The sequence below is a fragment of the Leucoraja erinacea genome, chromosome 33 (genome assembly GCF_028641065.1).
Source record: "Leucoraja erinacea ecotype New England chromosome 33, Leri_hhj_1, whole genome shotgun sequence".
NCBI lineage: Eukaryota > Metazoa > Chordata > Chondrichthyes > Rajiformes > Rajidae > Leucoraja > Leucoraja erinaceus.
The window spans coordinates 10107613-10132640 of NC_073409.1; the positions used below are offsets into that span (position 1 = coordinate 10107613).

The window sequence follows — 25028 nt, forward strand, 5'->3', positions numbered from 1 at the left end:
TGTTGCCTGTAACAACGTAAGTTACTCCAGCATTTTGTGTCTATCTTTGGTTTAAACCAGCATCTGCAGTTCCTTCCTACCCACTGCACTGGTGTCATCTGAAAACGTAAATGGAATTAGAGCAGAATTCCGTCACAGGAAATCAAATTTATTCAGTCTCTCCTCGTAACTGAAACATTCCATCAGAGACAACACTTTTTGTGATTCTCCTCTGCATGCGTTTGGATAACAATGTTGTTAACATGGTTAGTAAGTTTGCAGAAAACATCAAAACTGGTGATACAGTGGACAGTGAAGAGGGTTATCTAAGATGATAATAGTATCCAGATGACCTGAGGAATTGGCCCAAAGAATGGAGATGAAATTTAACTCATAAAAATGTGAGATGCTGCAAATGGCTAAGTTAAATCAGGCAGAACTTGCACATTAAATGATGGGTCCCTCTAATGTATTTCAGAACAGAGAGACATAAGTGTGCAAATACATAGTTCCATAAATGTGGCAATGCAGGTTGCAGGCATTGAAAAAGATACACTGGCCTTCTTCCATCAAGGAAATATTGCAGGAGTTGGGATGTCACGTACCAACTGTACTAGTTGTTTATGAGACCACACTTGGAGTATTGTGCACTGTTCTGGTCACCAAACAGGAATTAAAGTCATTAAGCTGGAAGGGGTAGAAAAAGTTTCACAAGGATGTTACAAGGACTGGAAGGGCTTGGGTTATAGGATAGGCTGGGACTTTTTTCCCTGGAACATAGGAGACTAAAAGGTGACCTTATAGAGATAAATATATACCTGTACTGTATAAAATCATAAGGGGTGCAAATAAGGTGGATGGCCATAGTCCTTTTACAAAGGTAGTAGGCACTAAAATTAGAGGAATAGATTTAAGGTGAGAAGGAAAAGATTTAAGAGACCTGAGGGACAATGTTTTTCACACAGAGGTGCTGGGTATATGGAACTTGCTGCTAGAGGAAACTGGAGGTGGGTTCAAGTTGTACCATAAATATACTTGTTCTTATACTCTTCACGGCAGACCATGAGGCTAATATTCTGCATGCCTTAAAATAAAAAAAATGCTGGAGTAACTCAATGGGTTAGGCACAATCTCAGGAGAACATGGATAGGTAATGTTTTGGGTAGGGACCCTTCCTTGCATTTTCCTTCCATTTTGTATCTTTAGTTCAGTTTAGTTCAGAGATACAGCATGGAACCAAGTCTTTCAGCCCACACTGACCATCCATCATCCGTTTACACTAGTTTTATGGTATCTCATTCGCTACAAACTAGGGGCAATTTACAGAGGAAAATTAACTTGCATACCTGCACGACTTTGGGATATGGGAGAAAACTGGAGCACCCAGAGTAAATTCACGTGGTCACTGGAAGAATGTTCCCGATGTTGGGGGAGTCCAGAACCAGGGGCCACAGTTTAAGAATAAGGGGTAAGCCATTTAGAACGGAGACGAGGAAACACTTTTTCTCACAGAGAGTTGTGAGTCTGTGGAATTCTCTGCCTCAGAGGGCGGTGGAGGTAGGTTCTCTGGATGCTTTCAAGAGAGAGCTAGATAGGGCTCTTAGAGATAGCGGAGTGAGGGGTTATGGGGAGAAGGCAGAAACGGGGTACTGATTGGGGATGATCACATTGAATGGCGGTGCTGGCTTGAAGAGCCAAATGGCTTACTCCTGCACCTATTGTCTATTGTCTATAATGTGCAAACTCCACACAGACAGCATCCAAGATCAGGATCTAACCTGGGTCTCTGGGACTGTGGTGCAACAGCTCTACCTGCTGTTCCACTTTAAAGTCTTTCTTTGGCATAATCAACATCTGTAGTTCCTACTTATTACATTTTGTATGCCTTCACTACCTTCCCTACCTGCCTCAATGTCCCTCTGTTCTTCATTACCCCCCACGACTACTATTTATTTTGTATGTCCTACCCTAATAGTCCTGTTAAAGTGCGTAACCTCACACTTATCAGGATTGATTTTCATCTGCCCTGCCCAGCCCAATTTATCTACTGATCAATATCATATTAAAGACTGAGCTTATGCTCCTTGGATCAAAAATTTGCTTGATAATAGGAAGGAAAGGGTGATGGTGCAGGGTTGTTTTTGTGATCGGAAGCATGTACCAAGTGAATTGATGCTGGAGCTGCTAATATTTGTTAATACATTCATAATTTAGATATGAATGTCGGAGAAATTATTTGCAAGTTTGCAGATGACACATAAATTGGTAGTGATTTTGATTGTGTGAAGGATAGTCTTAAGATGCAGAATGCTAGTATAATGCTCAGTTGGTAAGATGATCAGAGCAATAGCAGATGGAATTTAGTTTGTGAACGTGCCTTGGATCCCATGGGCTCTAACCTTTTGGACCAGTGTTTCATCTGAGACCCTGTGAAAGGCCTTTGTGAGATCTATGTGCACATCATCAATTGTGCTGCCCTCATCAATACATTCTGCTACCTTTACAAAACACTCAATGAAATTGGTCAGACAGGGTCCCCCTCCCCCATAATCACAACCATCATCAGATAGATTTACATTGAATGAAGCTACAGGTGTGTAAAACAGTGATGTTTTTGTTTGACAGGAGGAGACCAACTACATACGTCTTGCCAAGTAACTAACAAACAAAAGATGTTGGATACTATGATTTATGTATGGATAATATTTGCTGCTAGAAATAAGAAAATACAAACTGTACTGTATTACACTATCAGGTTAATGAGGACAGACTGTGGGCAGATTGGCACCGGGCAAGCACATTGCACAAAAAGAACTCTGCAAGGCTTAATTACTGTTTGTGTGTCAGTTAGTTTTGCATGTTAGTTAGTTTAATTTTAAACTAGATTTAATATGGACAAAATCTCGGGCTTTGTGTTGATGCCTGCCTGCCTGTGATAGATTAGTAAAATACTATGAATGATACATCTATGGTCTCTGGTGTAATTGGTTTGAAAGTGATGAGTATAACAAATGGAAAAATGTAGATTACAGGTAATGAGAAATGTTGACATTTAATCAAGCTGTCTGAAGGAGGGTCTCGAACCGAAACGTCACCTATTCCTTCGCTACATAGATGCTGCCTCACCCGCTGAGTTTCTCCAGCATTTTTTATCTACCTTTAATCAAGCTGTTGTTAGTATATTGTGATTATCTGTAAAACAACCAGATAATTAATTTTGAGATGAGTAAAATAAGTTATTTTTCACCACTTATTTCTGAAGATATGTTAAATTTTCTTTTTTTTAAATTTTATATTACAGTATAATTTATGTTGCAGATGGTAATTATCTTTACAATTCAATCACCACAATGTAATCATTCTGTAAATTTCCTTACTGAAGAGCTTGAACTTTACTGCATCCTGTTTGCACTGTGATAAGCATACAATAGATGCGACCAAGTGGATAACTCTGCCGGTCCTCAGTTCCAGCTAGGAAACAATGCTCGTGCTGCATTTGTATGTTACAGACCTTGATATTGAGTGCAAATACTGTATTGACACTATGAACAGAGAAAGGGTACAGCAGTAGGGCTTGAGCATTTTGTTTTTACTATGTGGACCAAAAGGGTTTTAGAGTAAATTTTACCAATGCAATGTCCCCGCAGTGGAATTCGACCCATAACTTTTTACTGAGGCAAGCATGCTACTAACAACCTTAACTCCTTGTCATTGGGATTAATCTGTGAAAGATATTATAATTGCGTTTTGCATCAACGTGTTGTTGTTTTGCAGTCTTTTTCCTTTTTACTCTCTTGTCGAATGTTTTGTGTACTTTGTGTATAATTAATGTTTCTGTGTGTTTAATTTGAGTCTATACTTGTGATTTCACTACAAGCATGATTTTCAATGTACCTGTACCTCACCGTACTGTACATTTGACAATAAACTCAACATGACTTGAACACTAATTCAAAGCCATGATTTGCTTTGTCTGCAGTCAAGTCAAGTCAAGTCAAGTTTATTTGTCACATACACATACGAGATGTGCAGTGAAATGAAAGAAATGAAAGTCTACCCTATCTATATCACTCATAACTTCATATAACTCACTGATTTCCTATTTGAACTACTACTGCCCCTAAACTGCACCGCTCTCTTTACCTGGCTCCCATTGCAGCCAGGGATATATCCCATCTAGCCCTGGAGATTTATCCACCATATAGCGCATTAAAGCATTGAGTAAATCATTTTTATTTGTGGAGACTTGTGCCACAATTTAACCTACCCTTTCACTGAATTCTACAGCTACAAAGTTAATTTCTTTTGTGAACATTATTCATTTCAGATCTTGCCTACACCTTCTGGTTTCACACACAGATTACCCCTGTTGTCCCTAATGCTCCTACTTTTACCCTGGCTACCTGATCTACCCTACTCCTGTATAACATTGCTGTTTCTAGAGTCATTGTTACCTGTAAATTTAGCTGCCTGCTGAATACAGAGGTGGAGTCAACAACTTTGTTGAGTGGGTACACAAAAAATCTGGAGAAACTCAGCGGGTGCAGCAGCATCTATGGAGCGAAGGAAATAGGCAACGATTTGGGCCAAAACCCTTCTTCAGACTTTGTTGAGTGGTGTGGGCTGAATCACCTGCAGCTCAACACCGACAAGAATAAGGAATTATTGGTGGACTTTAGGAGGAGAGGAACACCCCTGTCCCCTGCCTCCATCAATGGTGTGGGTGTGAATTTTACCAAGGAGTACAAATACCTTGGAGTGTACCTGGACAGTAAACTGGACTGGTCCAGGAACCCTGAGGCCTGTACAAGAATGGACAGAGCCGGTTGTACTTTTTGAGAAGGCTCCGCTCCTTCAAAGTCTGCAGCAAGATGCTGTAGATGTTCTACAAATCGGTGGTAGCCATCTTCTTCGCTGTTGTGTGCTGGGGCAGCAGAGCGAAAGCCGCGGACACCAACAGGATTAACAAACTCATCAGGAAGGCTGGCTTCGTCCAGGGGGTGGAGTTGGATTCATGGGAGGTGCTCTTGGAGGGGAGGATGCTCCTCAAACTGCGGAGCATCTTGTACAATACAGCTCACCCCCTCCATGATACACTAGTCACAATCCGAGGAGTACCTTGAGCAACAGACTGATTCCACCAAGATGCAGTACAGAACGCCACAGGAGATCCTTCTTCACAGTGGCTATCAAAATCCTCCCTCTTCTGTCCTGGGGTAGACTGACGCCCCTTCCCCTCTTTCCCCTCCCAAAATATTTGTACATCCCCAATCTTTTCCACTCGTCACTTTAATTTTATGTGATGTATCTTCTTGTATTTTCATGACTGTTGGCAGATCAATTTCCATCCTGGGATAAATAAAGTTCTATAGTATCGTATCGTACATTTAAAAACATGTGATTAATTGTCTCTCTCTTCAATAACGTGCTATAATACACCCCCTTGCCTTGTCTGAGTCAGTGATGAGGGTCCACAGTAAACTCTCTCCATCACTCCAGCAACAGCAAACTTGTCCCGGAAGTACAATTCAAGCAACAACCGGACGTGCTGGTCCCTAGCAACCGAAGCCGCATCCTAGCAACGGGCGGGCGGCCACGGGTAAAATGCCGGTGCTGGTCAAGGATTACACCTGGGAGCAGGCGGAGTCCCAGGTCTTTATCACCGTGCCGCTGAAGGGCGTCGTTGCCGGGAAAGCGGACATCTTCTGTGCGGAAGATTATTTAAAGGTGAGGGGAGGCACACTGAAGGAAACTGCCGGCGGCAGATAGGGTTGCAGGGAGGGGGAGGGGGAGGGGGTTGGAGGGGCGTCTTGAGGAGGATGGAGAGGGGGAGAGGAAGGAAGGAGACAATGATTTGGAGAGAGGGAGGCGAAGGGAACAAGGGGGACAGATCAACGAGGAGGAGGGGGAGGGAGCTGAACGAGGGCAGAGTTTGGACATTCAGTATACTCAAAGGCTGATCTTTTACCTCTTTTACCATAAATATATATTTATATTTATACATTCAGTCTTGCACTATATATCCCCACATACCACTGACATATATTAAATCATGCCACATTCCATTAATATCCGTCTTGAATATTCTCAATGATTTAGATTAGTTTGTTAGAGGATATGGGCCATACATGGGCAAACGAGACTAGCTTAGATGAGGTATTTGCATGAGCATGCATGAGTTAGGCTGAAGGGCCTATTTTTGTGGTGTATGACTATCAGCAGCAGTAGCCTGGAATGGTCTTGAGGATAATGTGAGATTCACTCATCCTCACAGGCAAAGAGGTTGGGCAACACAATGGCAGTTAAGTGGGCTGATGCCTCACAGCAGCAGCATTCTTTGTGCAATTCTAACCCCAGTGCTGTCTGTATAGAGTTTTCGTATTCATCCTGTGACCACGTGGGTTGCCTCCAGGTGCTCCAGTTTCCTCAAAAGATGTTTGGTAGATTAATTGGTCACTGTAGATTGCTCCTAATGTGTAAGCGAGTGGTAGAATATGGGGAGAGTTGATCAGAATATATGGAGGAAAATTTCAAGGAAAAGTAACAGTACAATGTGATTGGTCTGTGAGCCTGTGTGGACTTGATTAGCAAAATTACCTCTTTCATAAAGAAATGTAGAGCGTCAAGGTATGCACGTGAGATAATGGTGGAGGATTGCCGGAAGTTATAGATTTCCCATGTCTGGACACCACACATATCATGTGATCCTTACAAACTTCTACGGATGCACCATAAACGGCTCTGCCCAAGACCATAAGAAATTGTAGAAAGTTGAAGATGTAGCCCATTCCATCACACTGACAAAAATGCCTCTTTCCCCCCTCCCCAGTCTTGAAAGTGGGAACTACCAGACTCGCGAGTAGTTTCTTCCACTCTTTTATCAGGCTTCTAAATGGCCCCCATCAGCTAGGCTATTGTCCAATTCACCTCCAACCCGTTGCAGACATTGTCTATGGTACTGGTTTGCTACGTTCTGAGAACTACATTCTGCACTGTGTATCATCCCCTTTATTCCACCTATTATACTTGAGTTTGACTCGATTGTATTTATGTATTTATTTATCTGATTTGATTAGATAGCTTGTAAAATAAAGCATTTTACTGTACCTTGGTTTACATGACAATAAACCAAAACCTAAAATCTCAAGTGATGTGAAAGAGTGCAGTTTTGAGTTTTGACCTCTAGATGGCACATTCTCAGGGAATGAGGTTTTAAAACCATGTTCTGTGAGTAAATAAGAACCAGTGAGTTTGAACATTTCACAGGCGATAGAGACATTTTTCATACTGCTCTATTGTTGATGCCATCTGTGGAATTCTATGGTGAAAAACGTGCTAGGATAAACGGAAATCTCGTGAAAAAAAAATCAGATGTCAATTTTTCTTTTAGTGGGTACTAAAATACCCTGGCATGTTTATAAAACTGCTCAGTTCTGGATTAAGGTAACTTTTCAATCACACGGCACTACTTTGTGGAGTTGTACAAAGAACTTGAACAGCAAAAAAATTCTCAGCCCATGTCCTTGCACTGTGGTTAATATAAATCATTTTGAATGTTCAGGCCAGTGGATATTTGGAAGTCACTTGAGGAAATGCGATTCCTCCTAATGGATAAATCAGACCAATTCATAACGAGTTGGTCTCCACATGGTAATATTATCACACTGGACGCAAACTATTTTCGTTTTCAGACTCGTTTTCTTTCTTCAAACACTATGTTGTAACAAAAAAAAAAAAAGAAGTTGTACATAAAATGTATTATGAAAATATATATTAGGCACTTTGGTGCCATATGACTGTGCTTACTTCTAATAAAATATTTAAAAAAATAAAATAAAAAAAAGATTTTTTTTGCAGATTTTGACAAAATATTTGAGAGATTTGGTATTTACACCTGCAAATCGTTTCAGAAATTTGTTCATTGATTTTGACAAAAATTAGAGATTTGATTTACAATGTTCATTTGTTCATTGGACATCTGTATGTGCCTGCAGGTAGTGATTTTTTAAAAATTATTTCAAAAGGTGAACTTCCCTCCATTTCTCTTTGAAGTGCTGTTATTTGCTTCTATTGATGAATCAAAAAGCTCAGCTAAAGTTGGCAATGGTGTTGTCATTTTCACCTTGTACAAAAAAGAATCTACAATGTGGGAACAACTTACAACAGTTGAAGGTGAGGGGAGTATTAACTATTTTTCTTTGTACATAAAAAATAAAACAGTACAACATGGGAAGGCCTTTGCCTCACAATGACCGTGTCCAAAATGATGCCAGTTTAAATTAACCTCCTCTGCCTGTACATGATCCATATCCCTCCATTCCCTGCTTAGCCATGTGCCTATCTAAAAGTCTCTTAAACACCACTATCATGTCTGCCTCCACCACCGCGCCTGGCAGCACATTACAGACGACCACCTCTCCCTATCTGTGTGAAACAAAACTTGCCCCACATATCTTTAAACTTTCCCCCTTTCACCTATGCCCTCTAGTCTTTGAAGCAAGATTTTAACTGTGTAATCTATCTATACCTCTCATGATGTTATATACTCTATCTGGCCTCCTCTCAGCCTCCAATGCTCCAAGTTTGTCCAACCTCTCTTTGTACCTTATAGCCAAGAGTCAAGAGTGTTTTATTGTCATATGCCGATAATAAATATTACTTGCTGCAGCCTCTAATACCCTCTAATCCAAGTAGCATGTAGACTTCAGATGAAAATAAATTTGTGTGAAACACAAAAGCTGTGTTGATTATTAAACCCTGGTAACTGTGAATCATTTTGACTTTGCTTTGATAGTTGATAAGGAAAAGTTGCGAGAAAAGCGGGAGCGAGCCATTCTTTCTGCTCAAGAGAAGGCACAAGACGCTGTAAAAGAAAAAGCAGTTAAAAAGCGAGAAAATGAGAAGTACTCATTGGAAAAGATGATGAAGGTGATATTGTTGAACATGTCGAATATTTTTTTTTCCCCATTATCGACAGGTACATTGATGCACAAGAGGTCAGTCAATAAATTTGTACGAACTACTCGTTTCAATAAAATTCAAATAAAACATGAAATTTAGCAAACACAAATAGTAACGCTTTAAGTGTACTACTCAAGATGGTTGGCCACAAAGTAGATCTGTAATATAGAAAGCTGAGAAAAACAAATCCATTCTGCCACCTAAAAATTTCACACATTTTCTGTTCTAGTTATACCTTGTCATATACCTTGTCATATAACAGTAGGTTAAGAAAATATAAAATTAAAAAAATTGTAGTTTAAAGTGGTACCAATGCTACTAACCTGGTTCAGCTGTGGAAGATGCCAGTTCAAACAGCACAATAAAATGACTTAAAAGAAGGTAAATGAAACTATGATGCAATTGTGACAACGACACTTTTTGTCCGGTTTTGTTGATGGTATTGTTAGAAAAATGACTACCTAATCAAAACGTAACTGGAAGCAAATGACAGGCAGCTGGATTTCCAGATTCTATCAAAACTTTGCTCACAGTTGTCTGATTGTTTCCAGCATTTTCTGATTTTATTGCACTTACTGTTTTAATTGCTGCATTTCCCTGTGTTTAAATTGATCAAAACTGAAAACTCTGATCACTTTATAAAGGAGAAAAATGCAGCTATTTATTGTTCCCAGTCCAGCCAGTCTTTCTACCATGTCTCCACACAATTGATCTGCATCCACAAAAGTCAGCAATAATATATTGTGGCTGTGGGCTTCTTGTGGTGCATGCAGATGAAAAAGGCTCTTGTTCGAATTTCACTGTACCTTAATTGGTGTCTGTGACAATAAACTGATCTAGATGCTAGATGCATCTAAACTTTATTTCAAAATTAAAGAAATGTTATTTGTTGTCAGATGAAACTCAATTTTAACTTTGAATGTGCATTTTAAGTCCATGGGATGGTTGCAAAACATAGAAAATTGTGATTGGATGCCTATATAAAATTGCGTTAAGAATTATGCATTTGTGCTAAAACGTTACAGATAGAGGACAAGAATAGAGAACAGATTGAAGAATTGAAAAGACAAGAGCAAAGAAAAGCCACTGAAGAATTAGAAAAGTGGAAACTTCAGAAGTGTGAAGAAGAGGAACTAAAGAGAAAAGTGGAACTAAAGAGAAAGGAGGAAATAAGGATTGCAAGGCAAATAGCTGAGGCAGAACAAAAGAAGAAGAAAAGCGAAAATAAAGTACAAAATTCTGCCTCTCAAGCACCACACAAGCACTCTCTCAAAGGAGGTAAGCCTATTTCATATCAATGATAAATACAGAGGCAATCTAAGTTCTTAACCAGATTGCTGGCTGTTGAGTTTGCCTCTTCCACAGAGAATCAATAAAAATAATTTAAAATGTTTTTTTCTTTTCTCAAAACCACTAATAAAAGATGTTCCCTATGAGCAGTAAAGTGATCTAATCCACATTTAGTTTCCCCAGTGTTAGGAAGTCTACATCACGAGGAGATTTACAAGTAAAAGGTTTACATCATTGTGAGGTTTACAAGTAAAAAGTTCCTTCAAGTGAAAATAATTTCAGGCCCCTGGATGTTGTAAATAGAGAATGTAAACGGATAGATGTTGCATTACACAAGAAAGTGCCATGTGTAGGACAATGGTTATTAGCTGAGAAGAAATAGGAGTAAAGGGGGGGAGTAGGGCAAGGGGGTAACGATCTGAACATCCGAAGCAGGGGCTCTCCCCACCCCCCCCCCCTCCCCCCCCTCCTGCTTCCCCAACTCCCCTCTTCCCCCTCTCCCCCCCCCCCCATCTACATCCACAGACTCTAAGCACAAATTCCTTCTTTTATACTTGAGCATTCCTACCTTCCCCCCGATTACCCTCTTGTGCCTGAAATAGATCCAAAGAGCTTTGTGATTTTCTTTAATCAGACTTGCCAAAGCTAATTCATGGCCCCTTTTGGCCCTTCAAATCAGCCGCTTAAGTTATTTCCTCCTTTCTTTACATTCCTCAAAGGTCCTATCTGATTCCATCCTCTTCCTTTCAAGTGCTTCCTTTTTCTTTGGTTATCCAAGGTTTCCTTACTTTGCCATCCTTTTCCCTCCTCCTTACTGAAACATGTTTGTTCTGAATGTCAATGAACTGGCCTTTAAATGACTTCCACGTGCCAAATGTGGACTTGCCCAATAATAACTGCGCCCAGTGTATGCTCCCTAACTCCTGCATAGTCTGAAGAAGGGTCACGACCCGAAACGTCACCCATTCCTTCTCTCCTGAGATGTTGCCTGACCAGCTGAGTTACTCCAGCATTTTGTGTCTACCTGCATAACAATGTTGTAGTTTGCCTTGTTCCAATTTATTTCTTCCTGCAAGACCAAGCCCCCCACCCCCCCATCCCATCCCATCCCCCCCAGTTCCATCTTCCCATTATCCCCTCCTCACTTGGCTCCATCTATCACCTCTCCCTTTGTACCAACAAATTTTCGTGTTCCCTCTTAGTTCCGATACAGGGACTTAATCCAAAAATGACGACATATACCTTTGTCTTTCATAGATGCCGCTGGACCTGCTAAGTTGTCCTAGCATGCTGTTTTAGTTCTGCCTTATCTAACCTTGGTTAAATAAGGTAGCTGATAATAGTTTATTGGTACAATTATGTTGAAACCACTGAAAACCAAAGTAACACCTAAATCTTTAAAATTCTTGTACAGGTTTTGAAATGTTTCCGAGGTTTCACTTATTTTTACTCCTGATCTCTAGTCCTAAAACTCTCTGAGACCTCTGCAGTCTTACATATCTGGTCTCTTGAATTATCCCATCCCTGGCAGTTTGCCAGCTTCTAAACTCTGGAGTTCCCCCCCTGCCACAAATCTTTCTGCCTTCCTTTCCTTCTTTATGACACACCTTTAACGCTACCTTTTTGACTGAGCTTCTTGTGTTTAGTGCCCTTGGGACATGTACTGGCATTGAATTTGTCACCACTTTATAAATGGTGGTGCTATTGGAGTTTTGCATGCTTATTCTGATCATTGTTGTCTCCTGCTCAAGTGCTATCCTGGTCACTGCCACCCATTGTTGCTCTGGTTGATTCCTTTCAAGTTGTCCAATATTCATGGCATGTCGGATAAAGCTGCTTGCTAAATGAGCAGCATAAATATTTGTGTTGTCAGCGAATGTTTCATTAAGAGTTCTGGTGCCAGAAGTCCTATATTTGTCAATTTTTCAGGCAATCCAGTAGGTAGAGAGTGCTGCCTAGATCTAGCAATTTGGCTCTCTTCCAATTTGGCTCTCTTCGTCTAATTAGGATTTATCAGCTTCTTGGATGTGGTCAATGTTTAACTGAGTTTGAATGTCAAGAACACATTATCAGCAAAGGTTAAATAGGGCTGTAAAAGTAGCTCTAGTTTTATACATAGTATAAGCAGATCCTATTGCTTGATATTTAAATCTTAAGCAGATGAAAGAGATTATTTCTTGAAATATCTATACCAAATGGAAATATGTTGCCCTTTGTTTTTTTTATAGATCGCATGATTTTTTTTTTTTAAAAAGGTCAAATTTGCAGGATGGTATTCGATGATAAACTTCTAATCAGGATTTCATTGCAGGCAATGCTGGCGATATATTTACTGAAAACACGAAGGAAAAAATCATACCATGTCCACGTTCATCGGGCACTATACAAATACATTTCACACCACGGGTTTTTCCGACTGCGCTGCGAGAATCCCTCATTGCTGAGGAAGAGGAGGTAAGGATTCTGTGAAAATGCTTCAAACACATATAGAAGTTGATTTCAGGAAAACTTGTGTTATTAATCCACAGGTTTTGAAACATTTGTTTGTACATAGTTAATCATGTCCATTTGGAAACTGATATATTTGATTAAGGTATTGATTTTCAGATGACTGTTCAAATAAAATGGAATAAATGGAGCTTACTATTTTCTGTTAATTTCTATAAAAATCTGTCATTTTCAAAAAGGGAAGTAAGTAAAAGAAAATGTAGCATTTCAGAGTATGAATCGAGATTGAACAATGTGTGTAACTGATTATTTTACAGTTTGGTTACCTTTTTTGTCCCTCTTTTTGAATCCACATGCAATTTCCCATCCACAGCACAAGAAGAGAGACTGTTCTGGGCCTTTGCTGGTGCTGGTATGTTGTGGCCCTGGGAAGATATGCAGGAGTGCTATAATTAAACTTGCACACAAATGTTTCTTTCATCTATTTCACATCTCACCGTTGCAAATAATCTTCTCAATAATTTGGTTTTGAATGTTAGTGTTCTGATTATTAAATTTGCAGATTATATGAAAATTGGCAGTGTCGTTGACAATGAGGCAAATAGTCATAGGCTACAGGATGTAATTGATCAGTTGGTAGAATGGGCAGTGCAATGGAAGATTAAATGAGAGGTGTCTGCAGCTTGCAAGGACTAATAAGGTGCCTCCTCAAAGCATAGCAGGCGCTTGTGGTGGAATAATGAACGGGGAGGCTTTCTAGGCAAGTTCAAGGATCTCTGAAGGCAGCAGCACAAGTAGATAAAGTGGTGAAGAGGTTGCTTGGAATATTTGCTTTCATTGGCTGTAGCATATAATTTAAGGGCAGGTAGGTTATGGTATAACTTTTGAAAACAATAGTTAGGCTACAGCTCGAGCACTAAGTGCAGTTTTTGTTGTCACACCATAGGAAGGACTTGACATCAATGGAGTAAGTGCAGAGGAGATTCACAAGAATGTTAGTCACAAAATGCTGTAGTTACTCCAGCATTTGTGTCTATATTCGGTATAAACCAGCATGTGGAGTTCCTTACTTTACAAGAATGTTGCCTGGGGTGAAGCATTTTAGGTATGAGCCAAGACTGTATGGGCTGGTTTTATTTTGCTGGAGCAGAGCGTGATGGGAAACCATGTAAATGTATACAAAGTTATGGAAGTATAGGTAGGATAGGTACGAGGAAACCTTTCCCCATTACGGTGATTTGAGGAGATTGGAGAAGGAACTTCTTTCACCCAGTGGGTGATAATAATCTAGAGTGCACTGCCAGTGGGGACAGTGGAGACAGATACTCTCAGAACATTTAAGATATATTTGAATGAACAGTTTAATTGCCAGAGCATGAAAGGCGACAGACCAAATGGTGATACATGGGACTAGTATAGATGAGAACTTGATGGACAACATGGACATGGCGTGCTGAAGGGCCTGATTGTGTATGCTGTGAATTCATGATTATATTTAATTAATAATCTGAATGATCCATGGCAGTTAAGATCCATTGGTCATGAACTATTTTTCTTTTTCTATTTACAGTGGCTAAGAAAACAAGCAGAAGCTAGGCGAGCCAATAATGCAGATGCCCCTGACCTTAAAGATTTAAAAGAGGAAGAAAAAAATCCAGAATGGCTGAAGGACAAAGGGAAGTAAGTTATGAAAACATTTTTACTTATGTCCTCATACCTACAATACCTGGCCAGGTGTATCAAAGTGAGTTAAATAAGTCTTGGATGTCCCAGAAAAAAATCCCAGACTTTGCTGATAAAGCTACCTGCTCTTACCCAAGCTGACCTATGGGGAGTCAAAAAAGAGTTGTTATAACTTTGGATTGCAAAAGGGAAAATTATCCAGAGTTTCTTCTTTTAATCACTATACAGCAAATCTTGCCCAAACTGCATGCCTGAAGATCATATGAAGATATGCTGGGCCCATAACCTTCCACCTTAGGCAACAGTACCACTGATAGACTATATTGAAATATAAATATACACCACTTTCCAGATTTTCCACTGTTATTTTTTCTGTCTGCTTGATTAAAATCACTCATGATTAAATTCTATCATTTCCACAGGTATTATTTGTGATCTACAGAAAAGTTGAGACATAGATAGAGTAATACTTGGCCACAGGTATAAACTGAGAGGGGGAAAGTTTAAATGCAATTTACTAGGCAAATACTTTACACAAAGGGTGATGGTGCCTGGACACTGCAGTCAGGATAGGTGGTAGAAATAGATATGATAGTAATGTTTAGGAGGCCTTTAGACAGACACTTGAACAGCCAGGGAATAGAGGGATGCAGAGCATGTGCAGACAGATGTGATTAGTTTAGATTAGCATCTGGTTTGTACAGGCATGGTGGGCTGAAGAGTACTATTGTATGTTCTGTGATGGTGCCAATCCTTTACAAGAATGATGATCTGGCTATTATATGTGTACAGTCAAAAAGACACTTGGGGACACGGGGATTGTAGTTTGCTATTAACTAGTGAAATATCACTTAATTTATAGTTGGTTTCCTTTTTCTGATCTATGAAGATCTGATTAACTGTTCTGCAATGAACTATAGATCAGCTTATCATGATTGCTCAAACATTGTCTTCCTTTTTCAGCAAGCTGTTTGCTTCAGGAGATTATCTCGCAGCTATAAATGCTTATAATTTGGGAATAAGATTGAACAACAAACTTCCAGCTTTGTATCTAAATCGGGCTGCAACCCACCTTAAGCTAAGAAATTTACACAAAGCCCTTGAAGACTGTTCCAAGGTTAGTTCTTGCAAATCAGATTCAGAAAAATAGCAAAGATTAATCATGATTCAGTTTCTATTTAAATTTAGAATCCTGCTCTGTCAACTGAGTTTTCGATTTTGGATTGATCACAAAAACCCAACGTTCCTGCATTATTCAACAAAATAAGACAGTAAATTTGTTATGCTTTTTATGCTTTTCTGCTCATTTATTTTCCCTTTTGTGTGTTTGTGAATTATATTTATTTCTCATAGAGGATAGCCTGTAGATAACCTATTCATTCCTTTACTTCTCATTATGCAGCTCACTACATTGTAAGTAATAATGGCTTCCAGGCAAAAGTGGTCAGGTCCTCTTTAAAATTTGCAGATTAAGTTCCAATTATGTCAACGGGGCCAGATTTGCTATTTTAACCAGCAGCCTGAGTGTGGGAACAGTAACAAAATATTTGTCAGGTCAGAGAGGAAGAATTGCTGCTCATAAGAGGCCTGAGAAAGTAAATTCAAAAACATCTTTTACTGTGATTTCTTGCTGACCAAATGGGGCAAAAATACTTATCTGGGTTCCACAAAATATTCAGAATCCTTCTAACTACCCATGTGTGCTGAGGCTGGCAATGTTGAATGCTACATGGTAATGGGATTTATCTTTGAAGTGATGCAATACTCTCTGCTCCTACACATGGTATGACAACTAGATTATTTACAATGCTACATTGCTGCAAGTAAAAACAACTGCTATGTTTGAGTTATTCTGTACAGAAATATCCTCCAAAAGATAATGCTGGTCGTTGTTGTATATCTTAAAGGTGATGAAATCATAAATGTATTTATTGGTTCATTATTATTGCCACACGTGTGATATATATTGAATAACTTTATTTTGCATGCTATCCAGGCACGAGTACATGAAGTGTAAAAGAGAAAATAAACAGTGCAGAATATACAAAGAACGTGCATATTTATTTTTTTTAAGTGCAGGGGCCACAGTGTGATAGTTTGGAAGATTGGGAATTCATCCCTAGCAGATACGAGGTCCGTTTAAGCGTCTAATAATAGTGGGGAAGACGCTGTTCTTGAATCTGGTAATATGTGCTTTCAAGCTTTTGTATGCAATGCCTGATGGGTGAGGGGAGAAGATGGAATGACCGGACACTGAATGGTCCTTGATTATGTTGGCTACATTCCCAAGGCAGCATGTGAAGTGGCGATTAAGTCAACAGGGGCAGGCTGGTTTGCATGATGGACTGGGCTGCATTGACTATACTGCAATTTCTTGAAGTCTTGGACAAAGCAATTATTTAAACTCTACCATTCTTCTCTCAAGACTTAAAAAATTAGAAAATAAATTTTTGAAACTTTAAAAGCCATCTATTTCTTAGCTCCAGTTTAAATTTTGAATAGTTTTTTCTTTCTCATAGGCACTTGATTTATTAACTCCTGCAGTTCCAGACAATGCTGATAGCAGATTGAAGGCCCATGTTAGAAGAGGGACAGCATTTTGTGAGTTGGAATTGTATGTGGAGGGTAAGAGGATCTTTTTTAATTTAAGTGTATTAAATTTGTGTTGACATATTTAGTTAGAAATATTGGATACTACCGTAGACATTTACTTGCATTAGTGATCAGTTTTTCAATAATTTTTCCTCTTTACCTTTCCTTTTATAAAGTAGTGTTGTAACTTGTGAGGACTAATGTCTGTGAGGATGATAGATGTGATATAACCAAGGTTTAATGTCATTGCTGAGTGACAATGGAACGCATCTATCTGGGGCTGCTTGTTGAACTAGAAATGTAACCCAGATTATTTTTTCCCTTTTCCTTGCCCAAGATGACTGAAGCTCCCTCATTATCAATAATTGGTTTTGTAAGCGAGTCTATTCTAGTGATTCAAGGTCGACGGTTCTTGAAGTCTTGGTATATACATTATTTTTATTTTTCAGCTGATGCTTTAATTTGTACTTTGACAGGTCTTCAAGATTATGAAGCAGCTCTCAAGATTAAGCCAAGCAACACTACAATACGAGCGGATGCAGAGAAGATACGTCGAGTGATTCAAGGAAATCCTCCTGAACCGTGAAGGCAATATGAAAAATGCCTCGGATTAATATAGTTAACTATCATATTTCTATCTTTTTCATTTTTGTTAAGACTTACAAAGATTTGTAATTCATGACAGCATCTTTTGACTTTCTCAGACAATAATGTTTAAATAAGATGGTCAGCATTCAATATTGGTGCTATTCTACTTGCATGAAGTAAAGTTGAATGCTATTTTGGATTCAGGAACATTCATTTGCGAGCTGAGCATTGACTAGGTAGAGTGAAGGAGCTGTATTTCTATTCCTTTATCTAAGTAAGATTGCCGGTTACCATGTTGCCACCAAAAAACAAGTTTTTAAGAATAATCACACATTTTGTTACACTTTCCAGATCTCAGATTTTCATGCACCTAAAGGGGACCTTATTTGTCACTCTTCCAATACACAGAGGAGGAATTATTTGTTTTCTCGGTCAATATGTTGCACAAGAAACTTACTACAGAAACTAGTTCAGCACTTTTTGGGACCAAATAAGACATGGGTTCAACCATGACCTGTCTGTGAGGAGGTTGCACGTTCCCCCTTTGACTTCCTGGTTTCTCTCAGTGTTCCATTTTCCTTCCATCTCTCAAAAACGTACAAGTTGGTTGGTTAGTTGGTTGCTGTAAATTATCAATATTGTTTAGACAAAAAATGCAGGAGTAACTCAACAGGTCAGGCAGCATCTCTGGAGAAAAGGAATAGCTGGTGTATTGGGTCAAGATCCTTCTTCAGATCCTGATGAAGAGTCTTGACCCGAAACGTCACCTATTCCTTTTCTCCCGAGATGCAGTCCGACCTGCGGAGTTACTCCAGCATTTTGTGTCCGTCTGCAGTGTAAACCAGCATCTGCAGTTCCTTCTTGCACCTATTGTGCAGTATAAGTGTAATAAGTAGAATTCTATTGAGTAGAATCCGAGGGTAGAGAGGGCTGATTGGATTTTGTAGAGAATTAAATACACTAGGATTAGTAGAATTGGGTGCTTGGTGGTTGGCACAGACTCAATGGGCCAAAGGGCCTGTTTTTGTGCTGTGGCTATTTTACCCTAAGAGTCAAATCTTTAATGTTTCCTGTTCATTTTTGTGAGCAGTCTAAGATGCTTCTGATATTTGCCAAACAACAATAAATGTTCATAAAGTTTTGGAATACCCTATAATTTGATATTTTACCACCCGAGAAATTGAAATAGATGAATAATGCAACAATGGCGCATTTAGTAAATTTGAATAATTCAACTAAATGCAAACTATATTTAAGTCGTATATTATATTTTAAAATAAATAAATGTTATAAAGTCTTGAAAGATGTTGCAAAGTCTTTCTGAAAACACCCACTCGGTATACTTTGGAATGGGTAAACGGAGAAAGATACTGTCTATAATATATTGTCATGTTCTTTTAGTAGTCTTTTTAAACACAAAATGTTAAATCAATTAAATATTTATTTTGTTTGAAAGGAGAATCCTGTAATATATGAATGAATATAAATAGTAAAACAGTGTTAAAAGACAAGGATAGAAGACTGAAATTAACTCAACTGTCAGCTATGTTTTCGACACGATAGAAGTATTCGATAAGCAATAAAAGCATTGTGGACAAATAGCTGAAGACGTAAATTAAAGGTTAGACCAACACCAATGCAGACAATATAACTTTTGGTGGATTTAAGGTGTTCAGGCTTTATTTTAAAATAATCTATTAATAGTCAAAATGCCATAATCGCCCTGCATTTTTCAAAAGTATATCCAAGATATAACCTGAAGTATTTTATTGATAAATATAATTTTATATTGAACTGAACCAAAAAAAAATCATGATTTGGTAATATTACAATAAACTATTATGTAAGAATTGCACTTTCAGTACCTCCTGTCAGACAATGTTAATGGAAGCCAACCTTTCCTTTGCAGCAGGCATTTTTGAATATATTGTTTTAGTTAATCTCCTTTTAAACTGAGAAATATAAGGCAACAAAAAATACATTGCTCCAAAAAAGTTATTGGAGCCCTTACAATAACATCAAAGAGTTGGTTCTTAAGTCATAAAATGCTGTAAATACTTGGCAGCTTAGATTGCATCAGTGGGAAAAGAAACAAGAGCTAGGTTTCATGTCAGAGACACTTCATCAGAACTGGTAAGGAGACAAAAGAAGTTTGTTAAGTTGGGGGGGGGGGGGGGGGGGGGGGGGGGGCAGGGAGACATATCTGATAGCATAAAACTGGAGTGACCATGGGGATAAACTGTAAACACGATTATCTGGAATTAGAGAATGACCTCATAGACAAAAGAATACAAGAGTTATAAAGAGTTAGTGCTTGGACTCGGTGATGAAGCTCCTTTTGTTGGGAAGGCAAAGTTCTTTATTTCTCGGTAGGTTGAGGTGCATTGCACTCATGCGATTGGCACTAATCTGAAGCCAGAGGCTGCCATGTTCCTTAATCCAAACTGGACATTTTCACTTGTTTTTACCTCAGAAAAGGTTCAGCATGTAACTGCAGAGGCCCTTCTTCAGGATTAAAAGTTTCAAATCTTTGGAGAATGCCTGGCCAAAATGTGCAGCTGTCTAAATCAAATTGACATAGTGATTCACTCAAAATCACTATGGCAATTTATGTCTAACTTTGAAATCACTGGAATCCACGCCAAGAGAATTGGGAACTGCTATAAAGCTTTCCCGTTTGTTTTGTTGCAATTTTGCAGTGTGAATGATAGATGGAATTAGAAATCAAACACTAAACAAATGGCTGGAAAAGGCAGAAGAGCAATAAATGACAGTCAGCACAGTTGGCTCTGCTTCTCCTGTCAGATGTAAGAGACCAGATTTGTAGCCATGTCCCCCTGACGACTGTTTGCAAGAAAGATGTCCAACTGTAGCCCCTCTGAGAACACGTGGAAGGGCAAAAAAAAAAAAACGACCAGGAAGTATTCATTGGTACTAGGACAAGAGGGTAGTGATAAATACTTTACCATTAAAGTTTGACCATGATCTGGAACTCACTACCGGAAACGATAGCAACTTTTATCGTATTTAAATGTCCTTGGACATGTGCCAGGAGAACCTGATCTCAAGGCAAGAGACTAAAGGATGTACTGATGAAAAAGACGCGCTGAATAGCCTCGGGTTTTTAATTTTCCATGATTCGATTCGTTTATCTGCAAATGTAAAATGCTAAATGAATGCAAATGGAAAAAAAGTCACAGTAAAGGTCTGAAATAAAAACTATTATAGACGGGCATATTACCACAGAAAATTATTTTTAAATATACAAACGATCAAATTGTTTTTGTTTTACACACACACACACACGCGCACACCAAAAGTCTCAAATTCCATCTGGTTATATACCATTCTCTTCCAAAATCTGCCACTGAAAGAAAAAGGGAACATTTGTCTTCACTGTCTTACTATAGTAACTAATACAGAAATGTACGGGGGCAGAAAGTCAAAGCGCGAGTAAATCGTGAATTCTCTTCTTATCCGACGTAGTGTTCAGGGAGCCGTTACGATACATCCCACCGGCTTGGAGCGCCTGCGAGAACGACTGCGACAGCGGTTTGTAGACAGAGGGTGCAATGTCACAAGTCGGTTCATTGGATCCATAATCGGCAGAGGTTGTTCTGAACAGCGGATTCTGGGGTTTCACGAATGGAGCCGGGGATTGTGGCGACGTTGGGATCTTTTCCATGCAGGAAAAGACAGGGTTTCCAGGGTTCGCACAGGGAATCCACAGCTTATTTTTATCCTTTGTCGTTGGAGGGCGGACGGGAATAGGATCGTCGCATCTCGTTTCCTTTGTATCCTCAACATGTGGAGCATAGGATTGCGTGAGATCAGCACTTGCGTCTTTGCAATCAAGGCCTGGTTTTACGTCGTGACATATGGAATCCAATGGAACTATTAAAGAAGTGGAAGGGTTGAAATCATCACGCAACGTATCTCCCAAAGGCTCCCCTGGAGTGAAACAGTAGTTGTCACAGATGGAGTCCTTAATGCCACCAACAGCTGGAGCGATAGGTGTGCTGAAGTCGTCGCAGACTGAGGTTCTAAATCCATCCATTCCAGTGTTTGGCGCACAGGGATCATCATACGCGGAGTAATCGAAGTCCGCCTTTGGAGCAACGGGTCGATTGTTCGCTTCGCACTCTTCAGATTCATTATTTGGGATGGGTAGCGGGTTTTGACCATCACAAGTCACAGCATCAGAATCGGGCTTTGAAGCGACGAACTGGTTGAGACAGTCGAACTCGCTGTCCTTAAGCAGGGCCGTACGAGTCGGAGATGAATTGAGATCCTTCGGCGGCTCATTAGATTCCGGCTGTGGAACAAAGGGCTGCTTGAAGGTGAAGTCGTCACATTCTGGTTCTTTGAACTGGACCCTTCGAGCAGGCGATGGGACGTGACAGTCAGCCATGGTGATGCGGTGCGATCCTCTTCTCTTACCGAGGGCTTTCTCCGGCGCCCTGCCGACCACAGGCGGGCCAGTGGGTTCCCTCGCCGAGTAATGGCTCCTCACTCCGGCACCTCTGTCCCTAATTGCCCCACTTGCTCCGTTCTAAGCTCCCACTCTGCCCCGCTCGGTCCCACTCTCTGTCCCGCTCTCTGTCCCACTCTCGGTCCCACTCTCGGTCCCACTCCCTGTCCCACTCTCTGTCCCACTCCTGTCCCACTCCCTGTCCCACTCTCTGTCCCACTCTCTGTCCCACTCTCTGTCCCACTCTCTGCCCCGCTCTGTCCCCACTCTCTGCCCCGCTCCCCCACTCTCTGGTCCCACTCTCTGTCCCACTCTCGGTCCCACGCTCTGTCCCGCTCTGTCCCACTCCCTGTCCCACTCTCTGTCCCACTCTCGGTCCCACTCTCTGTCCCACTCTCGGTCCCACGCTCTGTCCCGCTCTGTCCCACTCCCTGTCCCACTCTCTGCCCCCCTCTGTGTCCCCCTCTCTGTCCCACTCTCTGCCCCACTCTCTGTCCCACTCCCTGTCCCACTCTCTCTCCCACTCTCTGTCCCACTCTCTGTCCCACTCTCTGTCCCGCTCTGTCCCACTCCCTGTCCCGCTCTCTGTCCCACTCTCTGTCCCACTCCCTGTCCCACTCCCTGTCCCACTCTCTGTCCCACTCTCTGTCCCACTCTCTGTCCCACTCTGTCCCACTCTCTGTCCCACTCTCTGTCCCACTCTCTGCCCCGCTCTCTCCCACTCTCTGTCCCACTCTCTGTCCCACTCTCTGCCCCGCTCTGTCCCACTCTCTGTCCCACTCTCTGTCCCGCTCTCTGCCCCGCTCTGTCCCACTCTCTGCCCCGCTCTCTGCCCCGCTCTGTCCCACTCTCTGTCCCACTCCCTGTCCCACTCCCTGTCCCACTCTCTGCCCCCGCGCTCTCGGTCCCACTCTCTGCCCCGCGCTCTGTCCCCCACTCGCCCTCCCCCCCCTGCTTTGTTGTGGCATCGTTGCCTTGGTAACCACGCCGGATTGGGTTGTTCGAAGGCGACGTGTTACGCCGCGGACGCGCCGCGCGCTGCATTCTGGGCGGCGCAGTCCGGTGACGCGGCGGCCCCGGCGCTGACCAAAGATCTTTGGCGCTGACTTCGAGACGCGGGACTACAAGTCCCACAATGCGGCGCGGCCTCGTGGTGCTTGTGTTGACGCTTCGCTCGGCGTCGTCACTGCTCGTCAGTCAAAACATCACAAGGGCCGGGTGTGGATGGTGGTTTTAACCGGTACACAGCGTGAGGCACCTCCGGCTGAGGGGAGGCAGGTAAGGCCGCCGCCTCCGGGCGTCCGGGGGCCCCGCGTGCAAACGCGTCGCTGTCCATCGGGGCGGACAGTCCAGCGATGTCCCGGGGCCGATCGCCGGCGCTGCCCCTGGATGTGAATCGCAGCCGGGCAGGGCAGGGCCTGTCTCGTCTACATGTCCAGCCTTCGCTCTTGTCCTTGCCACCCTCTCAGCCCAGGGGGCAGGGTGTTTCCCCAACAGCTTGACCCCCACCTCTCCACAGTGCGACCCTGTCCACACCGGCCACATTTGTCAACCGGTGTTATTTGAGGCGGAGGCGAGGACTTCCGAGCTCCTGACGCACTCACCGTCAATAGCGCTGTGGGTTGCGCAGGTTCTAATACAGCAATTATTGATGGATCAGGATATTGTCAAAAATTAGGAAATCAAGCATATTGATAGTGTATGTTATCAAGAGTGTTGCTCTGAGCGCAATCCTTTGCGATAAGGCCAAACTATGTGGCAATAATAGGCATTTATCTTATAGTATATCTTTGTTTCAAATGTTAAGTACGGTACATAGAAAGAACGATTTCCGCATTTCATAATTTTTTTAAGCCAGCGTTATTGGAAATAAGCTATTGCATTATCTATTTCTGCAATCCACAGCTCGCCAACGAAACTTCTTCATTAACACTTTTCCACCTGTAGTTTAGCAATATTTATATTTTCCACAATGGCACAATTGAAATTGATAAATGGAGTCAAAGATTAGCTATGTGAATTATCTCCATGGACTGGTGGCGGCGAGATATTATCTCGTTATTTTGATTTTTTGCCCAGACTGAGAAAAGTCTGGTTTGCATTTTCATTTTCATGGTCTTCAGTCCTGCCAACAACAAATCCATATTTGGTTTTCTTTTACACAATTAGATGACTTATTTCGCTGGTTAAAACAATTTAACCAACTTCACTGTGTTACTCAAATTTCCTGCATTGATGCTGCAAAGTAGGTATAAATTAACAATGTTGAGTATATGTATATGTGTATATATATATATATTCAGGGCTAAGATGGAAGTTTGGAGATTTAAGGATGTTTGTGTGATAAGGAAAGAACTTGGATGAGTTAGAACATCATTTTGAAGAATGGCAAAGAAGGCTTTCAAAAACCTGTGGCTTATTGTTTTGATTTGTAATATTGTTGTTTTAACAGTAAACAGTTTTCTTAGTTTACCTTGCTCATACCTTCCTTCCTTTATCATTTTAGAATCCTATTCCCTATTCTTTTGTTTTGTTTGGGATTTATAGAGATTGTAATTTGCATATAACCATAGAGCTGCCTGTACCATAATATAAATTAATGCAAGAAACGTTCCTCCATAGTAGAGGTAGGTAAAATTAGAGGACACATACTTAGTCAAAAAACAACCTGCTTGACAAACTCTGGGCCAGACAGCATCTGTGGAAGGAATGGAAAATGATTTGGGTCAGGTCCCTTAGTAAGGGGGAAGAACACTGGAAAAGTGAGGTGGGGAGGGGCAAAGCCTGAGAAGTGATAGGTGGATACAGGTGAGGAGAGTGATGGGCAGATGAATGGACAATGGATAGATGTGAAAAGGAGACAAAAGGATATCGGATAAAGAGGAGGGTGGTGAAAAATGTGAAGCGGGAGGGAGAAGGATATGGATGGGATGGGGAAGAGGAGTGAAAGTAGGTGGGTAAAAAGAAAATGTGGGACTCGGGGATGGGAGATGAGGTGCCTGGATGGGCTTCCTCT

The 25028-nt window shown here is 41.1% G+C and overlaps 3 protein-coding genes across 5 annotated transcripts in view; 2 read left to right on the forward strand and 1 right to left on the reverse strand.

The window, feature by feature from the left end:
• Positions 1-5528: 5528 nt before the first annotated feature.
• On the forward strand, positions 5529-19720 carry dnaaf4 (dynein axonemal assembly factor 4). Of its 3 annotated transcripts, none has more exons than XR_008726104.1 (9): positions 5529-5706; positions 8004-8151; positions 8774-8907; positions 9966-10218; positions 12542-12684; positions 14249-14358; positions 15325-16144; positions 16881-16986; positions 17430-17450. XR_008726104.1 is itself a non-coding variant. In XM_055661258.1 (9 exons), the coding sequence occupies exons 1-9, from the start codon at positions 5584-5586 to the stop codon at positions 17537-17539; spliced, it is 1281 nt and encodes a 426-aa protein (XP_055517233.1). In that variant the 5' UTR covers positions 5529-5583; the 3' UTR covers positions 17540-19720. The 3 variants fall into 3 exon arrangements, 2 of the variants coding, with proteins under 2 accessions (XP_055517233.1, XP_055517234.1); XM_055661258.1 differs by having other exon boundaries at positions 15325-15478; positions 17430-19720; XM_055661259.1 differs by lacking the exon at positions 5529-5706 and adding an exon at positions 6009-7422 and having other exon boundaries at positions 15325-15478; positions 17430-19720.
• Positions 19716-22092, reverse strand: LOC129712655 (uncharacterized). The gene has a single exon (XM_055661260.1). The coding sequence runs from the start codon at positions 21950-21952 to the stop codon at positions 20984-20986; it is 969 nt and encodes a 322-aa protein (XP_055517235.1). The 5' UTR covers positions 21953-22092; the 3' UTR covers positions 19716-20983.
• Positions 22093-23139: 1047 nt separating this feature from the next.
• ccpg1 (cell cycle progression 1) overlaps positions 23140-25028 on the forward strand; it is a 36200-nt gene continuing 34311 nt past the window's right edge. The window contains exon 1 of the mRNA XM_055661256.1: positions 23140-23290. The gene's annotated coding sequence lies outside the window, so the exon portion shown is untranslated. The remainder of the gene's footprint in view (positions 23291-25028) is intronic.

What these genes read in the sequence shown, in the direction of transcription:
- dnaaf4 (XM_055661258.1), top strand. Translation starts at nt 5,584, where the DNA reads ATGCCGGTGCTGGTCAAGGATTACACCTGGGAGCAGGCGGAGTCCCAG. An exon ending in GTGCGGAAGATTATTTAAAG is followed by an intron (nt 5,707 to 8,003) that starts GTGAGGGGAGGC and finishes TTATTTCAAAAG; the next exon opens with GTGAACTTCCCTCCATTTCT. An exon ending in TCATTGCTGAGGAAGAGGAG is followed by an intron (nt 12,685 to 14,248) that starts GTAAGGATTCTG and finishes TTCTATTTACAG; the next exon opens with TGGCTAAGAAAACAAGCAGA.
- LOC129712655 (XM_055661260.1), bottom strand. Translation starts at nt 21,952, where the DNA reads ATGGCTGACTGTCACGTCCCATCGCCTGCTCGAAGGGTCCAGTTCAAA.